The sequence below is a fragment of the Malus domestica genome, chromosome 14, assembly GCF_042453785.1.
Source record: "Malus domestica chromosome 14, GDT2T_hap1".
Lineage (NCBI taxonomy): Eukaryota > Viridiplantae > Streptophyta > Magnoliopsida > Rosales > Rosaceae > Malus > Malus domestica.
This window is the reverse complement of record NC_091674.1, coordinates 25,597,125-25,614,536: the sequence shown is the minus strand read 5'-3', so window position 1 is coordinate 25,614,536 and position 17,412 is coordinate 25,597,125. Positions and strand designations below refer to the sequence as shown.

The following is a 17,412-nucleotide window of genomic DNA, read 5'->3' as shown; positions in this document are numbered from 1 at the left end:
AATCATTGCTTAGAAGTAGTTGGATTTTGATTTGCTTCCATTTCATTTCCATATATGGATTATATGATTGGATCATATGGATCCTAAAATCCAGTAAAAATAAAATAAAAAAGGAAATCACACATGATTCACACCCAACAGCTCCTTACTAAAAAAATTCTCCAATTAAAAGCATCTCAACATGTGCACAGAATTTCTAAAAACGGCACAAAAAAAGAACATGAAGAACAGTTGAGAAAAACCCTAAATCCACAAGTAAAGCATGCTCAACTGCATTAGAAAGCCATTAGAAAGCCATCTCGCTCCATATGTTTGTCATGTTTCATGCAGTGATTCAATAAAGTATCATCATGCAGTATGATGTTGATTAAATAAAAATAAAAATATTATGCAATTATAATTGCATTATTGTCTGCTAGGATTAAATTTGCATTATTGTTTGTCTGACTTTGTAAAGGGTGAATCCCAGCCACCATTCCAATTGGATTATACTTCCTTGATTTCCTCTGTTCATATTATTATATAAATATAATAAGAAATATTTTTAGAGAAATTCATTTAATTTGAAACTCTTTTATTTTTATTTTTATTATTATTAAGGGAGAAGTTTCGAAACTATTAGAACATCTTCAAAGGAGATGTTAAATTTTGAACGTAAAATTTAAATTTGACAGCTATGTAGCATTTTGACATATTTTAATGTTTTGCTCTCCACCCAATATATCGAATTAAATTATTATTTTATCACATTATTTTTTTTCTTAATTTCTGTTTTATATTTTAAATATTACATATATAAATAATTCATAACAAATTCATAATCTTGAACAACAAAATATTAATACAAATAATCCAACAAAAAACAACCCCTTAATTGAAAATATTAATTAACAACAAAATATTTGTGAACATGCCTCAAATTTTTTCAGACTCCTCCGCTGAATCAAAAGATAAGTCTGAAAAAATTTGAGAGTTCACAAAATAATGTAGGATGCCTATTGAAGAATGAATAACTGTATTTCACAAAGCATCGTCGCTTATATTGAAAAGAACTTGTTGATTAAAAAAGAAGAAAAAGGTTGTACATAAAACAAACTCTATTGTTCAACAATCCAATAATAAATGACATTTAATTATTAATAAAAGACATTTAATAATTAATAAAGAAAATTTGAAGCTGTTGTCAAATTTGACAGCAAGCCCCTTTATAGTCATTTCATGTCATGCTACATAAGATTGGACATTTCGGTTGGAAACAATTAGTGGCTATCTTTTTTTTCTATTGTTATAGCTTATGTGGACATTTTATCTCCTTTGGAGATGTTCTTACAATAATCTAGAGGTGAGGAGAGTTTCGAACCCCCGTATGTATGGGTGAAATCCCAACACCTTACCTGTTAGGATATTGAACCACGTGCAAATACCGCTAAGATATTGAAACTCATTTGGTCATTCATATAAATCAATACCGTTTGTTACTAAAATTATCAATTTGTTTGACATATATAGATGGCTTAAAGGTCTACAAATCAAATGAATTTTTCTACAAATAATTTTTTGTTAAGTACAAAAAACTACCTAGTCTTTTAAATTAATCTCAACCTTTTAAAACATTCCAAATAACTACATAAGGTTTTGAAAATTAGACATCTGGTAGGTCTTTGGATACTTTACCAAATTAAGTGATGACATTACTAGCATTAAGTGATGATGTGGACAAATACTAAAGTTAGTTTTCACTAATCGACGTCTTTGGAAAGTCTCTCTCCCCAAATTGACTCATTTTAGCCAAGTTCAACTATAAATTTGCTTTTGCTTAGCCAAATGGCGTCAATTTGGAGATTCAAATCTCCATAGATGACCTTAGAGTTAAAACATGCTTAATATTTGTCCATATCATAATTGAACGCTAGTGAACCTAAAAGATGTCTATTTTTCCAAACTTTAGGTAGTTATTTGAATTGCTTTAAAAGATTACGACCACATTATTGAGATGTCTAGTGGTATTCATTTTCATTTGTAAGTAAGAGGTCTTAGGTTCGATTCTCTTCAGTCCATTGTGAGGCTAAACTCATCCTTCACCTAAATAATATTGTTTGTTTATTAAAAAAAGTTATGACCAATCTAAAACCACCCTTAAAAAATAATTATCCTGACTTAACCCAATAATTTTTAAATAACAACGAACAGTTCTGATGATAACATTTTTTCAGGTCAAAGATAGATTTGTTATATTAGATGTTAAATTAGGGAACCAACATAGTTCGAACCCATGCCGTGATGCAAGGACAACACTCCTCTCTACTATTATAGCAGAGGTGGACTTGCGTTCTAATGATAACTGTAAACACGGAAATTCCTGCGATGAACGAGACAAGAAACACGTGTACAAAATAATATTTGTATTGATGATTTAAGGGTTACAATCTCTTCTACAAATTTAGCCTCTGATTCTATCTTTGTAATGGGTGGATTTGATGTTGTTGGTCCAAAGGGCCGTCGGGGCTTGATCTAGGGATGAACGAATGATGAATGATGGACACTTTCTTCAAGGGCCGTCGGGGCTTGATCTTGAATCATTGGAAGTTCTTCAAAGGCCGTTGGGGCTTGATTTTGAATGAGGATTTGACGAAGAACGAAGAGAGCTCTCTTGATCCTTCGGGATTTGCTTGGGAGCTTTTGAGTTTCAAAGCTTCAAGGTTGTGGTATGATGTGAATTGGTTATGAATTGGTGTCCAAAAATGAATGCCATGGCCTCCTATTTATAGAATTCCAAAACTTGATTTTTTTGGATTTAAATAATCAGATGAAATAAATCATTTCTGCCAGGTGTTGACACGTGTCCTGTTTGATGACTTTTCTGATTTATTTTGATTTTTCGTTTAGTCACATGCTATGTGTAAAATTTATGTGACACATAAACATTGAAATTTTAATTATTGATCAACATTTATTTTACCGAAATTTCGATGTCTACAAATGCCCCCACTTCAAGGCGCGTCGTATACATGTGCTTGTCACGTGTAGAAGATGCGTTTTGAAGTCCCTTACTGCAGATGTTGATCCAAGGGCCGTTGAGGCTTGATCTTGAACTGGGTTGGTGATTTCTTAAAGGGCCGTTGGGGCTTGATCTTGAACTTTGTTTGAAATTTCTTCAAAGGCCGTTGAGGCTTGATCTTGAAGGTTGAAATTGGACCACAAGGAGCATCATGTGGTAGATGATCTTTTGCTTTGGTAGTGGGTGAATCGGCACGTATTTTGTTGTGCTTGTTGACTTTCCACAGCTTTGATCTTGAACTGGTTCGGAGGATTTTCTGGTTTCCTTCAATTGTTGACTTTCCACAGGCTTATTCTTGAACTGGGTTGGAGGGTTTTCTAGTTTCCTCCAAGGGACTTTCCACAGACTTAATCTTGAACTGGATTTGATTCAAGGGTGGTGGACACTTGATCTTGAATCGGACTTGTAATTTCTTTAAAGGCTGTCAAGGCTTGATCTCGAACTTAAACATGACCACGAGCAGTTTCAGGACATGCATGCTTTGAAAGATCAAGGAAGTTCGCAGCATTTTCATATGAACCCTAAGCAGTTTGGTCAACGGTATGATCTTCAAGAGTGATGGGCGCTTCTTCCAGTTGGTGACTTAATCTTTAAGGATTTGATTCAAGGGTGGTAAATTGGCACGTGCAGCTCACAACGCCTAGCGGGCCGACTCAAGAATTTGAGGGTCGAAACAGGTTCACCAAACCTAGAGTGATTGCAACCTTAATGATATGAGATACTTTTGATTTTGAAGAAGTAGCGGATGAATCGACTCGTGTTTTGTTGTGCTTGTCTCTACATGCTTCAATGTATCATTTTCCCTTGCCTTATCTGTTCTTCAGGCAGATGTGGTATTTTCTCTAGAAGCATAAGATGTTGAAACAATGGGTACTTCGAGAGCAGTGCTAGGTAAGCAATCAGGGAAGGGTTCCAAGCAGTTGGTTCCAGATTGGAAGATTGATACCAAGTGCTGTCTGATTGTTTTCTTTCTCCTTGTCCCGTAGGTAAAAACAAGAACAAATAAAAGAATAGGGAGAAAGCATCATATGAAATACTCGTGCTTTCGAAGAAATGGTGGCGATTTGACAGCGTTGCACAACGAGGCTTTGTTCTTCGACGATAGTGCCGCCAATATGTTTGTTGAAACTTCTCGAGCTATTGGATTCAACTCAGACTCCTTCTGCTGGGTTGGTTGATTGTGCAAGAAAGGGGAGACTTGATCTTGAAGGAAATCAGCACGTTGTCTCCACATGCTTCAAGGTATCATTTTCACTTGCCTTATCTGTTTTCTAGGCAAATATGGCATCTTCTTCGGAAGTACATCAGCAACTGAAGACGAGTACTCAAGAGCAAAGCCAGGTAAGCAACCAGGCAAAGGTTCTCGGTAATCGGTTCCTTGCCCGGAGTTTGAGTGGAGGTTCCGACATATTGCTTTCTTTATCCTTGTCTTTGCAGGTAAGAACAAGGACAAAGGAAAGGACATGGAGAAAGCATGATATGAGATACTCTTGCTTTCTACCCTGGTGATATGAGATACTTTTGCTTTGGTGTCATTTGTTTGCAGAGGTATTCCAGGAGATGAAGAAAACTGGGTATTTCGAGAGGCTCTGCTGAGAGTGTACTCTAAAAAATGAGGAAAGGTTGGGCATTTTTGCAGGTCTGCCTTGCTATGGACGGTGAAGGTGGACAGTTATAGGAAGTTCTTTAATACCTGTAGAGGTACTATTCTTTCACTCGTGTTGGCAATCATTGAGTGATTGATCAGTATGGCTTCACGCGTTTTCTTCTTCATCAGAAATCTTCGACAAATTGCCCGTAATTTCCGCAAAGCTGAGTGTGCATGTGACAGGTGCTGACGAGGTTGAAAAAGACTAGCGCCTCTTCGATATCTGAGATCGGCGCTTCGACAAATTATCCGTGATTTTTGCAAAGCTAAGTGTGCATGTGACAGGTGATGACACGTCTGAAAAAAAAAGCAAGTGCCTCTTCAATTTCTGAGATCGGCCCGTGGTTTCTGAGCAGCCCAACTTTTGAGAAAGCAGACGTCTCTTCGATCTTTAAGCTTGCCTTTTCGATTTCTGAACTCGCCTATTCAATTTCTGAAGCTCCGTCGAGTGCTGATTTTTAAAGAGAGGCACGCATCACATTCCAAAGCACACTTGAATTTTCCGCCTGTAGAAGCTCCCTATTTGCACTTCTAAGAACTTGATTTGTCCGACCTCTTCTTTTTCTTCACACCTTCGAAAATGTCTTGCCCTTCTGACCGTCGTCTTAACTTGAATGTCGGGGAAGATAGTGACATATCTTCTTCAAACAACATTTGGCAGCCGTCATTCGTGTCTCCCAATGGTCCTCTTACGGTTGGGGATTCTTTGATGATGAACGATACAACCGCTTCGATGGTGGCCAGAAATCTTCTCACTCCTAGAGACACTAGGATACTTTCCAGACGGTCCGACGAGCTGGCTGTTCAGGACTCTCTGGCCTACAGCGTCCGATGTGCAGGCTCAGTTTCAAACATGGGCCAACGCCTTCTTGCTCGATCTCGTCAGGTTGAGTCGTTGATGGCTGAGGTGGCCAGTCTTCGGCAAGAGGTTAGAGTGCTTAGGCACGAGAATAAAGAGTTGCACATGCTCGCAACTAATTACTCAACAAGCATGAAGAGGAAGCTTGACCAGCTACAGGAGTCCGAAGTTCAGATTCAGAGTGATCATCAGAGGTTTGTGGCGTTACTCCAGCGGCAACTTCTGCCTTCGTCCTTTGGCGTTTCACAAGTGTTGAAGCTCCGGATAATCAATCTCTGGTGCTTCGTCTTTCTGGAGCTCCGCCGAGTGATGAGGCGCCACCTGATCATCCTTGAAGATCCCTTCCTGTAAATTTGATTTGACTTTTTTTTTTAGGTATGTATAATGCAAATTTATGTAAATTTCCAGAAAAATAAATAAAATGGACTTTATTTCTCTTAATGCATTTTAGATATCAATGGACATGCTTTATTTTATTCAGTATGTTGTGCTAAATACAAATAAAACGTATATCTGACTAAAATGCGTTACTTCCTTCTTTTTTTTTTCTCTTTTATTTTTTTTAGATGGTGCCTGACACATCCATTTCCTTTTAGATGGTGACTAATGCACTATTCTTTCACCTTTTTTTTTTTTTTTTTTTTTTACTTAACAGTAGCTGGCACTTTTTTTAGTTGGCACTTTCTTTTCATATTTTCCCAATGCACCATTTAGGGTAGCTGGCACCTTGCAATTTTTTGGCACTTTCTTTTTTGTACACAATCGTATTTTCCCAATGCACCATTTAAGGTAGCTGGCACCTTGCACTTTTTTGGAACTTTCTTTTTTGTACACAATCATATTTTCCCAATGAACCATTTAGGGTAGCTGGCACTTTGCATTTTTTTTGGCACTTTCTTTTTTTGTACACAATCGTATTTTCCCAATGCACCATTTAGGGTAGCTGGCACCTTGCACTTTTTTTGGCACTTTCTTTTTTGTACACAATCATATTTTCCCAAAGCACCATTTAGGGTAGCTGGCACTTTGCACTTTCTTTTTTTAGTTGGCACTTTCTTTTTGCACACAATCATATTTTCCCAATGCACCATCCCATCACCTCTCATTTTGGTTTTTCTTTTCCAGGCACGGGTGGTCGTTTGCACAGTTTGCACAGTCACGGACCTGCGTTTTGAATAGCCACCGCATTTCATTTGCTTCTCCTGGGACCTTTATATATATATATATATATATATGGGATTGCTCATTTGCTTGTACACTCATTACACAGCTTCAGCCACTACGTTGCTTGTTGCCTTGCATCACCACTGCACCATTGTCTAGCAATCCTGCGCTGCTGCTTTTACTTGGTGAGTCACTTGAGTATATATATATATATATATAACGGAAGGCTGCTGTTGTAGTTTGCTTTATCGCTGTTGCAGTTTGCTTTATCACCGTGCATACATATATACATGTAATATAATGTGCTTTGCCCTCTGCAATTCCTTCATGCTGCTTTTACTTGGTGAGTCACATGTGTGTGTATATATATATATATATGTCTTTTGAGCCGTGCATACCATTTCCATCTTTTGAGCCATGCATATATGTATATATATATTTGTCCCATCACCATCACCATTTGCGTCCTTATATATATGTGGAGGTTGATCGTCTTGTCACCATCTCCATTTTGTGCACTTGTCCCATCACCAAACCATGCACACATATGTCTATATATATATATATATATAAAACGTACAATGTGTGTGTCCCCACTGATGGATTTCTTTGTTTGTAATGTCAGGCATTTTTTATTTTTTTAATCTTGAGAAGGCAGAGCTTGACACCAGGATCTTCGCAAAGCTTTTAGAGCCGTGGTAGCAGGCCGTGGGTGTGTTTGTGTAAGAGACTGCAACGAGGTTTCGTTGTGTAGTGCCTTTTGACCACAGTTTTCCCTCGGTGGCGCGCTGTCGTGTGGTTCGAGAAATTGCTTGCGTAATGCTGCGGGTTTGCGTAGTGCGATTGCGTAGCATTTTGGTTTCTTTTGCCATTGTAACGTGCCTTGAAGGACCATCATGTAGTTGCCATCTTTGTCGTGCTGCTCAAGTTTTGTGGTTGATTTGTGGTCATGGTATTTTTCAAATGTTTTAGGAACAACACCATCACCATTCTTGCAAAGGAAGGCGATTCACAAGATGAGGGAACAACATTGAAGCTTTACCGGCCACTAACTGGTCCTAAGGCGCTTGCTTTTCCCGTGAAAGACAATTCCATGCATATTAAGTCATGGTCTTCTGAAGTATCTTGGGAGGTGGTAGACGCTGTTCAACTAATTACGAAGAAAAAGGTATGCACATTGATGGTTCTTATTTTGAATCATTCACACCATGCTCGTGACCATCACCCGGCCTCGTTTAAGCTTCTTGGTGATCACATTCGTAGTGGAGCCATGGCTTGGAATGGTACCCTGTCGACTACTGGAGAAGCCGTCTTTGATGAGTTTTATTAAGAGTGGCTTGAAGATGTCTTAAGCCGATCTAAAGATGTGCTTACTAAAGTGGGCCTTCCTTCCGTCCTTCGAGCGTTCTTTGAGCATTGGTGTTCAGGGACCAACACACTTCACACGACGCAAGGGGAGATGTCAATTTCACTGTGGGATCTTTACAGGATAGGAGGCTTGCCGATCCATGGTAAGTTTTATGACGAGGTCGTTCCCAACGTGGAGGAACTTTCTCTTTGCAATAGCGGAGGATTACCTACGAGTTGCCGCTATTTGTTTTGGGCGTATCACAAGCTTTTCCAGGATGCTCAAGGTAAATAAGGCGTGAGGACTTCCTCATGGATCCGATTTTGGTACTGGGTGGCCATGAGGTATAAGAGGTCTTCGAAGAAAAGTTGTCGTAACAAGACCACTAGGCCAAAGGGAGACTCAGACCCGTCCGGTGTTATTGGCTCAACCAGGCGCCGCTCTTTGGACGAGTTGAGAGCGTTTGAGGATCTTGGCATAGTATCAGAGCATGTGGATGAGTCCTATCTAGCTGCTTTCTTAGCTTGTTGGCTTTGTAAGTTTGTTTTCCCGACAGGCGACGTCAACTTAGTTCATCCTGGAGTTTTCAAAATTGCTAGCAAGATGGCTGCAGGTGAGTCTTTTAGCCTTGCTATTCCGGTTTTAGCCAACATTTACAATGGCTTGAGCATTGTTTCGAACTCGGCAAGCACTGAAGATCGTGCTACGGTGCTTCCTTACCACTATGTGTATGGTTGGTTGGGTGAATATTTTGGCACTCACTTTTCTTTGACGACTCTAGACAAGTCAAGGCCTTCTTCATCGACTGCAGCCAAGATGGGGCCTTTGATGACGAAGTATTCTGGTGTGCTCTCCGCGAAAAGCCTTGATGATTTGCAGGCACGAGCGCTATTTGAAAGTTGTGAAAATTTGAGGATGGACCCCTTAGCGAGAGTTGGCTCGGTGCGGCGAGGCATCGTAGACAATTAGCATATTCGCTCGTCAGACTTGTCTTATCTTATAAGTCTTCATTCGGGGTTTGTTTCTTTGCGCCAAGAAGACCGATGTATTGTTCAGCCATATAATCCCCACCGTTTCAGTAGGTAATTTGGTTTTGTCCAAAACTTACCAGGCAAGCAGAAGGAAAAGAACCAATCAGCATCATTGCAAGTCGTGTATATGCATTGGGAGTCTTGTACCCGGGCATGTACAAATGCTGCTATCACGCTCCCAGCCAAGGACGAGTTCAAGAGTAATCCAGTGACCCGTGTTTATGCTCGTTGGTGGTCAAATGTATATTATAAGAACTTGGGGATGGCAAGTGGTACCAATTCTTCTCACTCGGGCAATGATATGTCAAGATAGGGCTGTCATGTGGTTCCTATGCAAGCGGTAGCTCTTGATTGCACCAGTGCGGCTCCCTTACAAGATAGACCTATAACTTTAGCTCATTAACGCACATGCTTATCTCCTCGACATCCGGATGTTTCTGAAGAGGCGGGAGATGAAGTTGACTCGCACGAAGATGGATTTATTTTGCAACAGTGTCAACAAGTTTTAAACAAGCGATCACTTGAGGATGCTCAGGTTGACATCGATGTCAATTTTCGTCATAAGAAGAAAGAAGTGTTTAGACCTCCTCTACTCGATGGCTGTGTGCCACTTGAGAGAGATGTATGTACTTCATTCTCTTTCGTGATTTCTTATGCTTTCATTATTTTGCTTTCGTTTCTAACATCTTTCTTTGTCTTCTTTAGGTTGGGCCTTCTTGTTCTTTTGATTTGGCAACTGCAGATGTTTATTCCTATACGGAGATGCTATTTGCAGGCAAACTACCTACAGATAGGGAGATCGGGGATCCGCCTGGTGCAGAGCTTGTTCCAAATCCGCCGAACTTCCCAAGTTTGCCATGTGTAGGTGAAGGTATGCAAGAACCCGTCATGCGTCCAACACCTTTGCCAGCTAGCTCTGAGATCCCTTTGAGAGGGCCGAACCTTAGCGGTACTGAGCAAGTCATCCACCGCATCAGTCTTAGTGTGGCAATGGATATCAAGAGCCATATAGAGGAGAGGATTTCTAAGTGCCCGTTGGAAGACCTTATGTTGCTCAATGAGGATTTGTCGAAGCTTGTTTCTGTTATTGCCAACCTTAACGTTGACTCTTCATCCTTGAAGATTAAGATTGCCGAACTTATGGCCGCCTCGACTGAGTATTCTTCCTTGCGTGCCATTTCCTTGGAGAAGTTGAGTCCAGATGTTTAGAGCTCATCAGCTAGCAATAATAAACTCATCACTGGCTCAAGTCCAGTCTTCTCAGCAAGCTGCTTCGGGAGATTATCAAGTTACAAAGACTTCTTTATCTTATGTCCAGGTGCATCTAGATACGTTGGCGAGAGAGAGAGAGCAGTTGGTAATCGAAGCATCGTAACTTGAAAGTGTTCTCGCGGAGCAAGGAACTACACTTTCTCAATACCAAGAGGAGATTTCACGCCTAGAACGAGAGAAATGCATGACTATGGAGTTGCCCATCTTGTCTCCCACCGAGGTAGAGACTTTGAAGACTTTGGAAAGCTTGCTTGAAGATCGTCTTCGTAGTTTTGGGGACATAGTTTTCAAGTAGTATCTTTTTTTTTTTTTTTTTTTTTTTTTTTTTTTTTTTTTTTTTTGTAATATGGCTTTTGAAGCCGACTCCTTCTTTCAAAGAAATAAAGTATTTACAATCTTGAATTTGCTCTTCATTCTTTAAAGTGTTTTTTTTAGATGGTGTGACTGTACTTGAAGTTTTGATGTTTCAAGTTGCCTACGTACCCTCTGTTGAGGGGAGATCAAGTCATAACGTAGTTCAAATGCATTTTTTTTCTTTTTTTTTTATGATGATTTTGCCGTACACAGTTTATGCTCTTGCGGGCCAGGAGCTTTGGTTGTCGCCTTTTAGGGGTAGTAGCGCTTCAAGAATCTTCCATTGATAGGGCCAATCTTCAAGCCGTCTTCTGCCATGATTAAGTAGGCGCCGTTGGTGTAAACCTCTTGTATTACGTATGGTCCATCCCACTTTGATGTGAACTTGCTTTTCGTCTTGTGAGTTGTGATGATAGGCCTACGCAATGCGAGGACGAGATTTCCAGTTTGGAAAGACCTTGGGCGGACCTTCTTGTTGAATGCCTTGGATAGCCGTGCTTGGTAGCATTCCAAGTGTTGTTGAGCTTCGAGCCTTCTTTCGTCGAGTGCTTCCAACTCTTGAAGGTGCAACTTTGCATTCTCCTTCTCAGTCAAGCTTTCTTGTATAGCCATTCTCAGTGAGGGGATTTGACTTTCGAGTGGTAGAACAGCTTCCACGCCATATACAAGAGAATAAGGCGTAGCTTGGGTAGGAGTCCTATGTGTCGTCCGATATGCCCAAAGTGCTTCGCTTATTCTTTCATGCCAGTCTCTTTTTGTTCGGCCGATCACCTTCTTTAAGAGATTGCACAATGTTTTGTTGAATGCTTCTGCAAGACCGTTGACCGGGGCATGATACATGGAAGACTTGTGCTGCTTGAACTTGTATTTCTCACATAGCTCATCCACGAGTCAGTTGGAAAATTGCTTTCCGTTGTCAGTAATGATGTAGCGAGGCACCCCATATCGATGGATGATGTGCTCCTTGATGAAACAGACGACAATTTCCTTCTTTACTTCCCTTAGGGGTATGGCTTCAGCCTACTTGGAGAAGTAATCTGTTGCAGCTAGGATGTAAGCTTCTCCTGCAGATGATTTCGAAGTAATTGGTCCTACGACGTCGAATCCCCATGCATCGAATGGCCATAAAGCAGTTGTAGGGTGTAATGGCTCAGGTGGTTGGTGTATGAAGTTGGCATGGAATTGGCAGGCTTGGCACCTTTTGGCATGTTCCAGGTAGTCCTTCACCATGCTTGGCCAGTAGTAACCCATTCTTTTGAGCTGGAAATGTAGCTTTGGTCCAGATTGATGCGCCCCGCATACGCCTGAGTGTGCTTCTTCCATGGCTTGATTAACTTCTTCCTCACCTAGGCATCTCAGAAGTACTCATTCGAAAGAGCGTCGGTAGAGTGTTTCTTTGTAATAGAGGAAACGATGTACTCATCGACGTATTTCGGAGCGGTGTCTAGGATCATCTGGAAGTTTTCCATGCTCTAAGTAATCAATCAGCGGTTGTCTCCACTCTTCAACATCGACTGGAAGTACTGAGATGACATTTGTATCATCTAGTAGCATTTCAGTGACGAGGGGGATCACCCATCTTTGGCAGACTGGCACGTCTGCAGCTTCGTCTTCTCCTAATGTCATGCTTGAGGCTAGGTTGGCAAGAGCGTTTGCCATTTGATTTTCTTTTCTTGGCACATGCTCTATTGTCACAGTCTCTAACTCTTGTAGCAGTTGAGTTGCCAGCCGGAAGTATGGGATGAGATCATCTTTCCTCACCTCATATTCAGTTAAGAGTTGATTAATTATGAGCTTGGAGTCGCCAAATATCTCAAGGGCTGTGATTCTTATAGTGATTGCCATTTGGAGTCCGATGATCAGTGCTTGGTACCCAGCGACATTGTTGGAGCATAATTCGCTTAGTTGAAATGAATAAGGTAATATATGCCTTTGCAGCGACATGAATACTACTCCTGCCCCTGCTCCGTTTGCTCGTGCAGATCCGTCGAAGAACATCGTCCATGTCGGGAAGATGTTGATGTAGAACACTTCCTCGTCAGGCAAGTCGTCTGAGATTTTCCAATCAGCTGGGATTGGGTGATCGGCAAGAAAGTTTGCCAGCGCTTGTCCCTTTACGGCTTTAGCTGGGACGTAGATGATCTCATATTGGTTAAGAAGCAGCGCCCATTTAGCGAGTCGCCCTGTCAAGACGGGTTTGGACATGACGTATTTGACCGGGTCAGCTTTTGCAACCAAGTGGATGGTGTACGCGTGCATGTAATGCCTAAGTTTCTGGATGGCGAACACCAAGGCAATGATAGGAGCATATTTATGCGACTTAATTGGCTTATTCTCGGGCTTTTACGTTGTGTTTCCTTAGTTATTTTAGTGTTTTAAGTCATTTTCGTATGTTTGTAGGTCTTAATAACAAGGTTGGCAAGAAAAGTGCATTTTGGTGCATTTTGGATCAATATTGGGCTGAAATGTATTGCATGCATGAGGATGGACGTTTTGGGCAGGAAATAAGTTGAATTGTGGCTGAAATAATGAAGAGCATGTGTGTGTGCAAGTGTGACAGCTTGTGCATGTGGAAATGATGACTAGATGGCAGCACACACACATGAGAATGCAAGGAAACACACGGCATGGGCAGCAGGAAATCAGAAAATGAAGAATGAAGATGTGGAAATGATGATTACATGGACATACACACACATGCAAAGAGGCATTGAGCACCATCCTTCACACTTGTGCAGCAGCAACCCTTCATCATTACTTAATATTTCTGCCACAAGAACATGGAGACAACATTATACAAGGCATGTGCAAAAGAGAAACATGGACAGCCAACAAATTCGTCAAAACTGCCTGTGCAGATTAGCTGACTTTGAAAGCATGTTACGAACAGCTCCGAATGAATGAGAGAATGAGCCTTATATGCTTGGAAAGCTACGGATGTCTATTTTCTGGAGCAATTTACAGATTGTTAATATCATTTGTCTAGAGGAAGTTATGGGCATTTTAACACTGAAAGGTTCAGAAACGGGCTAAGCAGATTTGGCTAATAAAATGAGAAAGTGAAGGCACTTGTTTTGTGTTTTGCTTTGTCATCAACACTCAGCAGAAAATGGGGTTATGATTACACTCATTTGTCTTTGGAGCAAGTGGAAATGCACAGCTAGAAGAGAAGGCACAACACATGCAAAGGAAAGGAGAAACATGGGCTGAAAATGTGTGTGTTTGGTGGTTGAAATGATGAAGCATGTGTGTGTAAATGCAAAGGGGAAAGCATGGCAGAAAATGTGTGTGTTTTGTGGTTGAAATGATGAAGCATGTGTGTGTAAATGCAAAGGGGAAACATGACAACACACACCCACACAAGCTGCACATGCAAAGGAAATGGAGTGGTCCTCTCTCAAGCCTATAAATACCACCTCCCATATTCATCAAAGACAACAGATTTTCTCCTTGCTTTGGCCGAAACTTCCCACCACCATTCTCTCTAATTTCAGCCAAAAACCACCCCTAGCCACACCACCCATCAATCCTAAACCTTTCCATACCATTCCCCATCCATTCTACACCATAAAAACCACCCAAAACAGTCCAAAACCTCTAGTGCCGCTGCTTGCAAGGAAGGAAAGAGAAGGAACATCTTGTGCCGTGCCTATGCCCAAGCCTTGGGAGTGTTGGAGCGTTTCTAGATGTTTTCTATCTTTGATTTCAATGTTTAAATTAAGTTATCTTTGTGTAATTGCGAGTATGAGGAACTAAACCCCCCTTGGCTAGAGGGGGATTCAAAACCATGTTTATGCTTGCTATATGATTTGATTACTTCCAATTGCGTTTCATGAATTGTGAATTTAATTTACTTATCTCTATGAATTAAAACTAATTTGTGTATGTTGGTTGAGAGTGCACGCTTAATTTTCATGCATAAGTTTGATGCGAAATATATAAGCACACAAATTAAACCATCTTTTATTCGTTGTTTGTTTATTTGCTTGTTTTTGTGTGAGTTTATGCTTGAAACGTTGAGGACAATGTTTGATTTAAGTGTGTGGGGGGGGGGGGGTGATGCGAAATATATAAGCACACAAATTAAACCCTCTTTTTGACAATTGTAGTAAAGTATGTAAGTAGGGATCGTTCTAAACCGGGGATTAGGAGGGCTTGCTAAAACCTCTAAACTAACTCAAAAACATAAAAACAAAGTTAAAAACGTTTGAATAGACTTAAAGAACTCAAAACAGGTTCACAAGACTCAAAATAACTTAAAGACACTCAAAACTGCCTAAAAACACAAACTAGGCAGTTTCTGACTCTAGCACAACTTTGGACGAAATTTGGGTTTTGACTTGACTCAAAACACTCTAAAACACAAACAAACAAATTTTAAACACTTTGAAACAAGAAAGTAAAAGGGGGATTTTAGTTTTGATGAATTTGAAACAAACAAACAAGTTATAAAACTAGGAAGATTGTAAAACAAATTTAAGAAATAAGATGATGGATGGATTAGTTAGAGGTCCGTTCTTCACACATGACACACTTGTATATGAATTGATTTCCAATTGCTTTTCAATAAACTATGATGCTCAACACCCCAGATTAATTAGGTACGCTTAAATTAATCCTCAGATTTTCCTAATTTCATTGAATTGGATGATTGCATACAACAACCCAAAGCATTCCCCACAAGTTCCCTACATGAATTGCATAATAGAGATACAAGCAAGAATCATTAAGTTCTATAAAAATCATAAGCATTGACGAAACACTTGTAACTATGAATTGCATGAAACTTATGCCAAGAATTCAATTAACGCGATTGTGATAAACAACCTTCACTACTTATGAATATAAATTTGTAACGATTAGGTGAAACTCATTTATATTCTAGCATCTAATTCATGCATGAAAACTAAGTATGCATCCTTAATAAACATACAAGAATTAGTTATGAATAAAATAGATAATTGAATTGCAATCACAACTTATCAAATCACAATTGGAAGAAATCAATTTAAATCTCAAGCATGTTCATGGCTTCAAACTTCCCCCTAACTAAATAGGGGTTTAGCCACTCATACTTACAAAGCAAAGATAAACAAATTTAAACATTGAAAACAAAAGAAAGAAAACACCTAAAAACGCTCCAACAATCCAATTTGAATGGCAAGCACGTCCAAGATCCTTCTTCTTCTCTTTGTAGCGGCACAAGGTGTGGTTTGATGGATGAGTGGTAAATTATGGTGGTGGATGGATATAGGTGGGTTATGGTGAAGGGTGGATGGGTGGATTGTGTTCTCTTTGGTTTTCTTCCCCCTTGTTATGGTGAAGGGTGGATGTATTTATAGGCTAGGGAGAGGACCACTCCATTTCCTTTGCATGTGAGCTTGTGTGGGTGTGTGTTGGCATGTTTCCTCTTTACATTTACACACACATGCTTCATCATTTCAACCACAAAACACACACATTTTCTGCCATGTTTTTTCCCTTTACATTTACACACACATGACCTCCATCATTTCATCCACAAATCAACCCATTTTATGCCCATGTGTGTGTGTTTCCTTTGCCCATGTGTGTGTGTTTCCTTTGCCCATGTGTGTGTGTTTTTCCTTTGCATTTGTACACACATGTTCTTCATTATTTCAGCCAACAATCCACCCATTTTCTGCCCATGTCAAACTATCCATGCCTTGCCTTTCTCTTTGTGTATGTGCTGTCCACGTTTCTGAACCTTTCAGTGTTACAATGCCCATAACTTCTTCTAGAAAAATGATATTAACAATCCGTAAATTGCTCCAGAAAGTAGACATCCGTAGCTTTCCACGAATATAAGGCTCATTTTCTAATTCATTCTGAGCTGTTTGTAACATGCTTTCAAAGTCAGCTAATCTGCACAGGCAGTTTTGACGAATTTGTTACTTAATAATTCACTTGTGCTACTTTTCTTTTCTTTGCTTGATAAATCACACAAAATACAAAAACATAGTAAATAGCTCAAAAATGTAAGGAACTAACTAAGAAAAGACGAGTGAATTCGAAGTAAAAATATATATAAATATGATCCGATCAGGGGGTAACCATTGTTTTGCATGAAATTCATAGGAGTTTATCACCCATTACTTCTAATGTTGTTCCTTGCTCTTTTAAGTGTTTTCAAGCTGTTTTGGAGTGTTTCAGTGTGTTTTGACATAAAAATCCAAAAATCTCATAAAAATTTGAAAAATTGTTTTGAAAAACCCAAAAAGAGTTGTTTTTGTATGTTTATTTGTGTCTTAGGGTACCTTCCAACACAATGATGAGGATTTGGTTTTTAATTATATGACTGTTAAAGAGAGTTATAAACATGGATGAACATTTGATTTACTCTTTGGTGTATGCTTGGTTGTGGTTATAATTTATGAATTCACATGCAATCATAAAGGAAAAATTAGTTTTTGTAACATGCTTGAAGGAAGGAACTCAAACAAACGCTAAAACCCTGTGAGACTTGAGCCTAAAACGTTATTTGGAGAGTTAAAATCTGTGCATTATTGTTTTCTAAAGTCGTTGCATGATCTCATTTTTCTTTGCTTGGTTACTACTTAGAAGGCGTTTCATCATTTAGTTCCAAATGCTAGAACTCATGCCCATTTCATTCAAAGCATGATATTGATTTGCATAACACATGTTCAAGTTGAAGTT

At 39.7% G+C, this 17,412-nt stretch overlaps 1 protein-coding gene and 1 long non-coding RNA gene across 2 annotated transcripts; both read right to left on the bottom strand.

Moving 5' to 3' along the window:
• Positions 1-12,089: 12,089 nt before the first annotated feature.
• Positions 12,090-12,993, bottom strand: LOC139191250 (uncharacterized). The gene is made up of 2 exons (XM_070811828.1): positions 12,430-12,993; positions 12,090-12,188 (listed from the first exon to the last, which is right to left on the bottom strand). The coding sequence occupies exons 1-2, from the start codon at positions 12,991-12,993 to the stop codon at positions 12,090-12,092; spliced, it is 663 nt and encodes a 220-aa protein (XP_070667929.1).
• Positions 12,994-15,676: 2,683 nt separating this feature from the next.
• On the bottom strand, positions 15,677-16,800 carry LOC139191511 (uncharacterized). The gene is made up of 2 exons (XR_011575578.1): positions 16,747-16,800; positions 15,677-16,620 (listed from the first exon to the last, which is right to left on the bottom strand). It is a non-coding gene; the product is annotated as an uncharacterized lncRNA (long non-coding RNA).
• Positions 16,801-17,412: the final 612 nt, after the last annotated feature.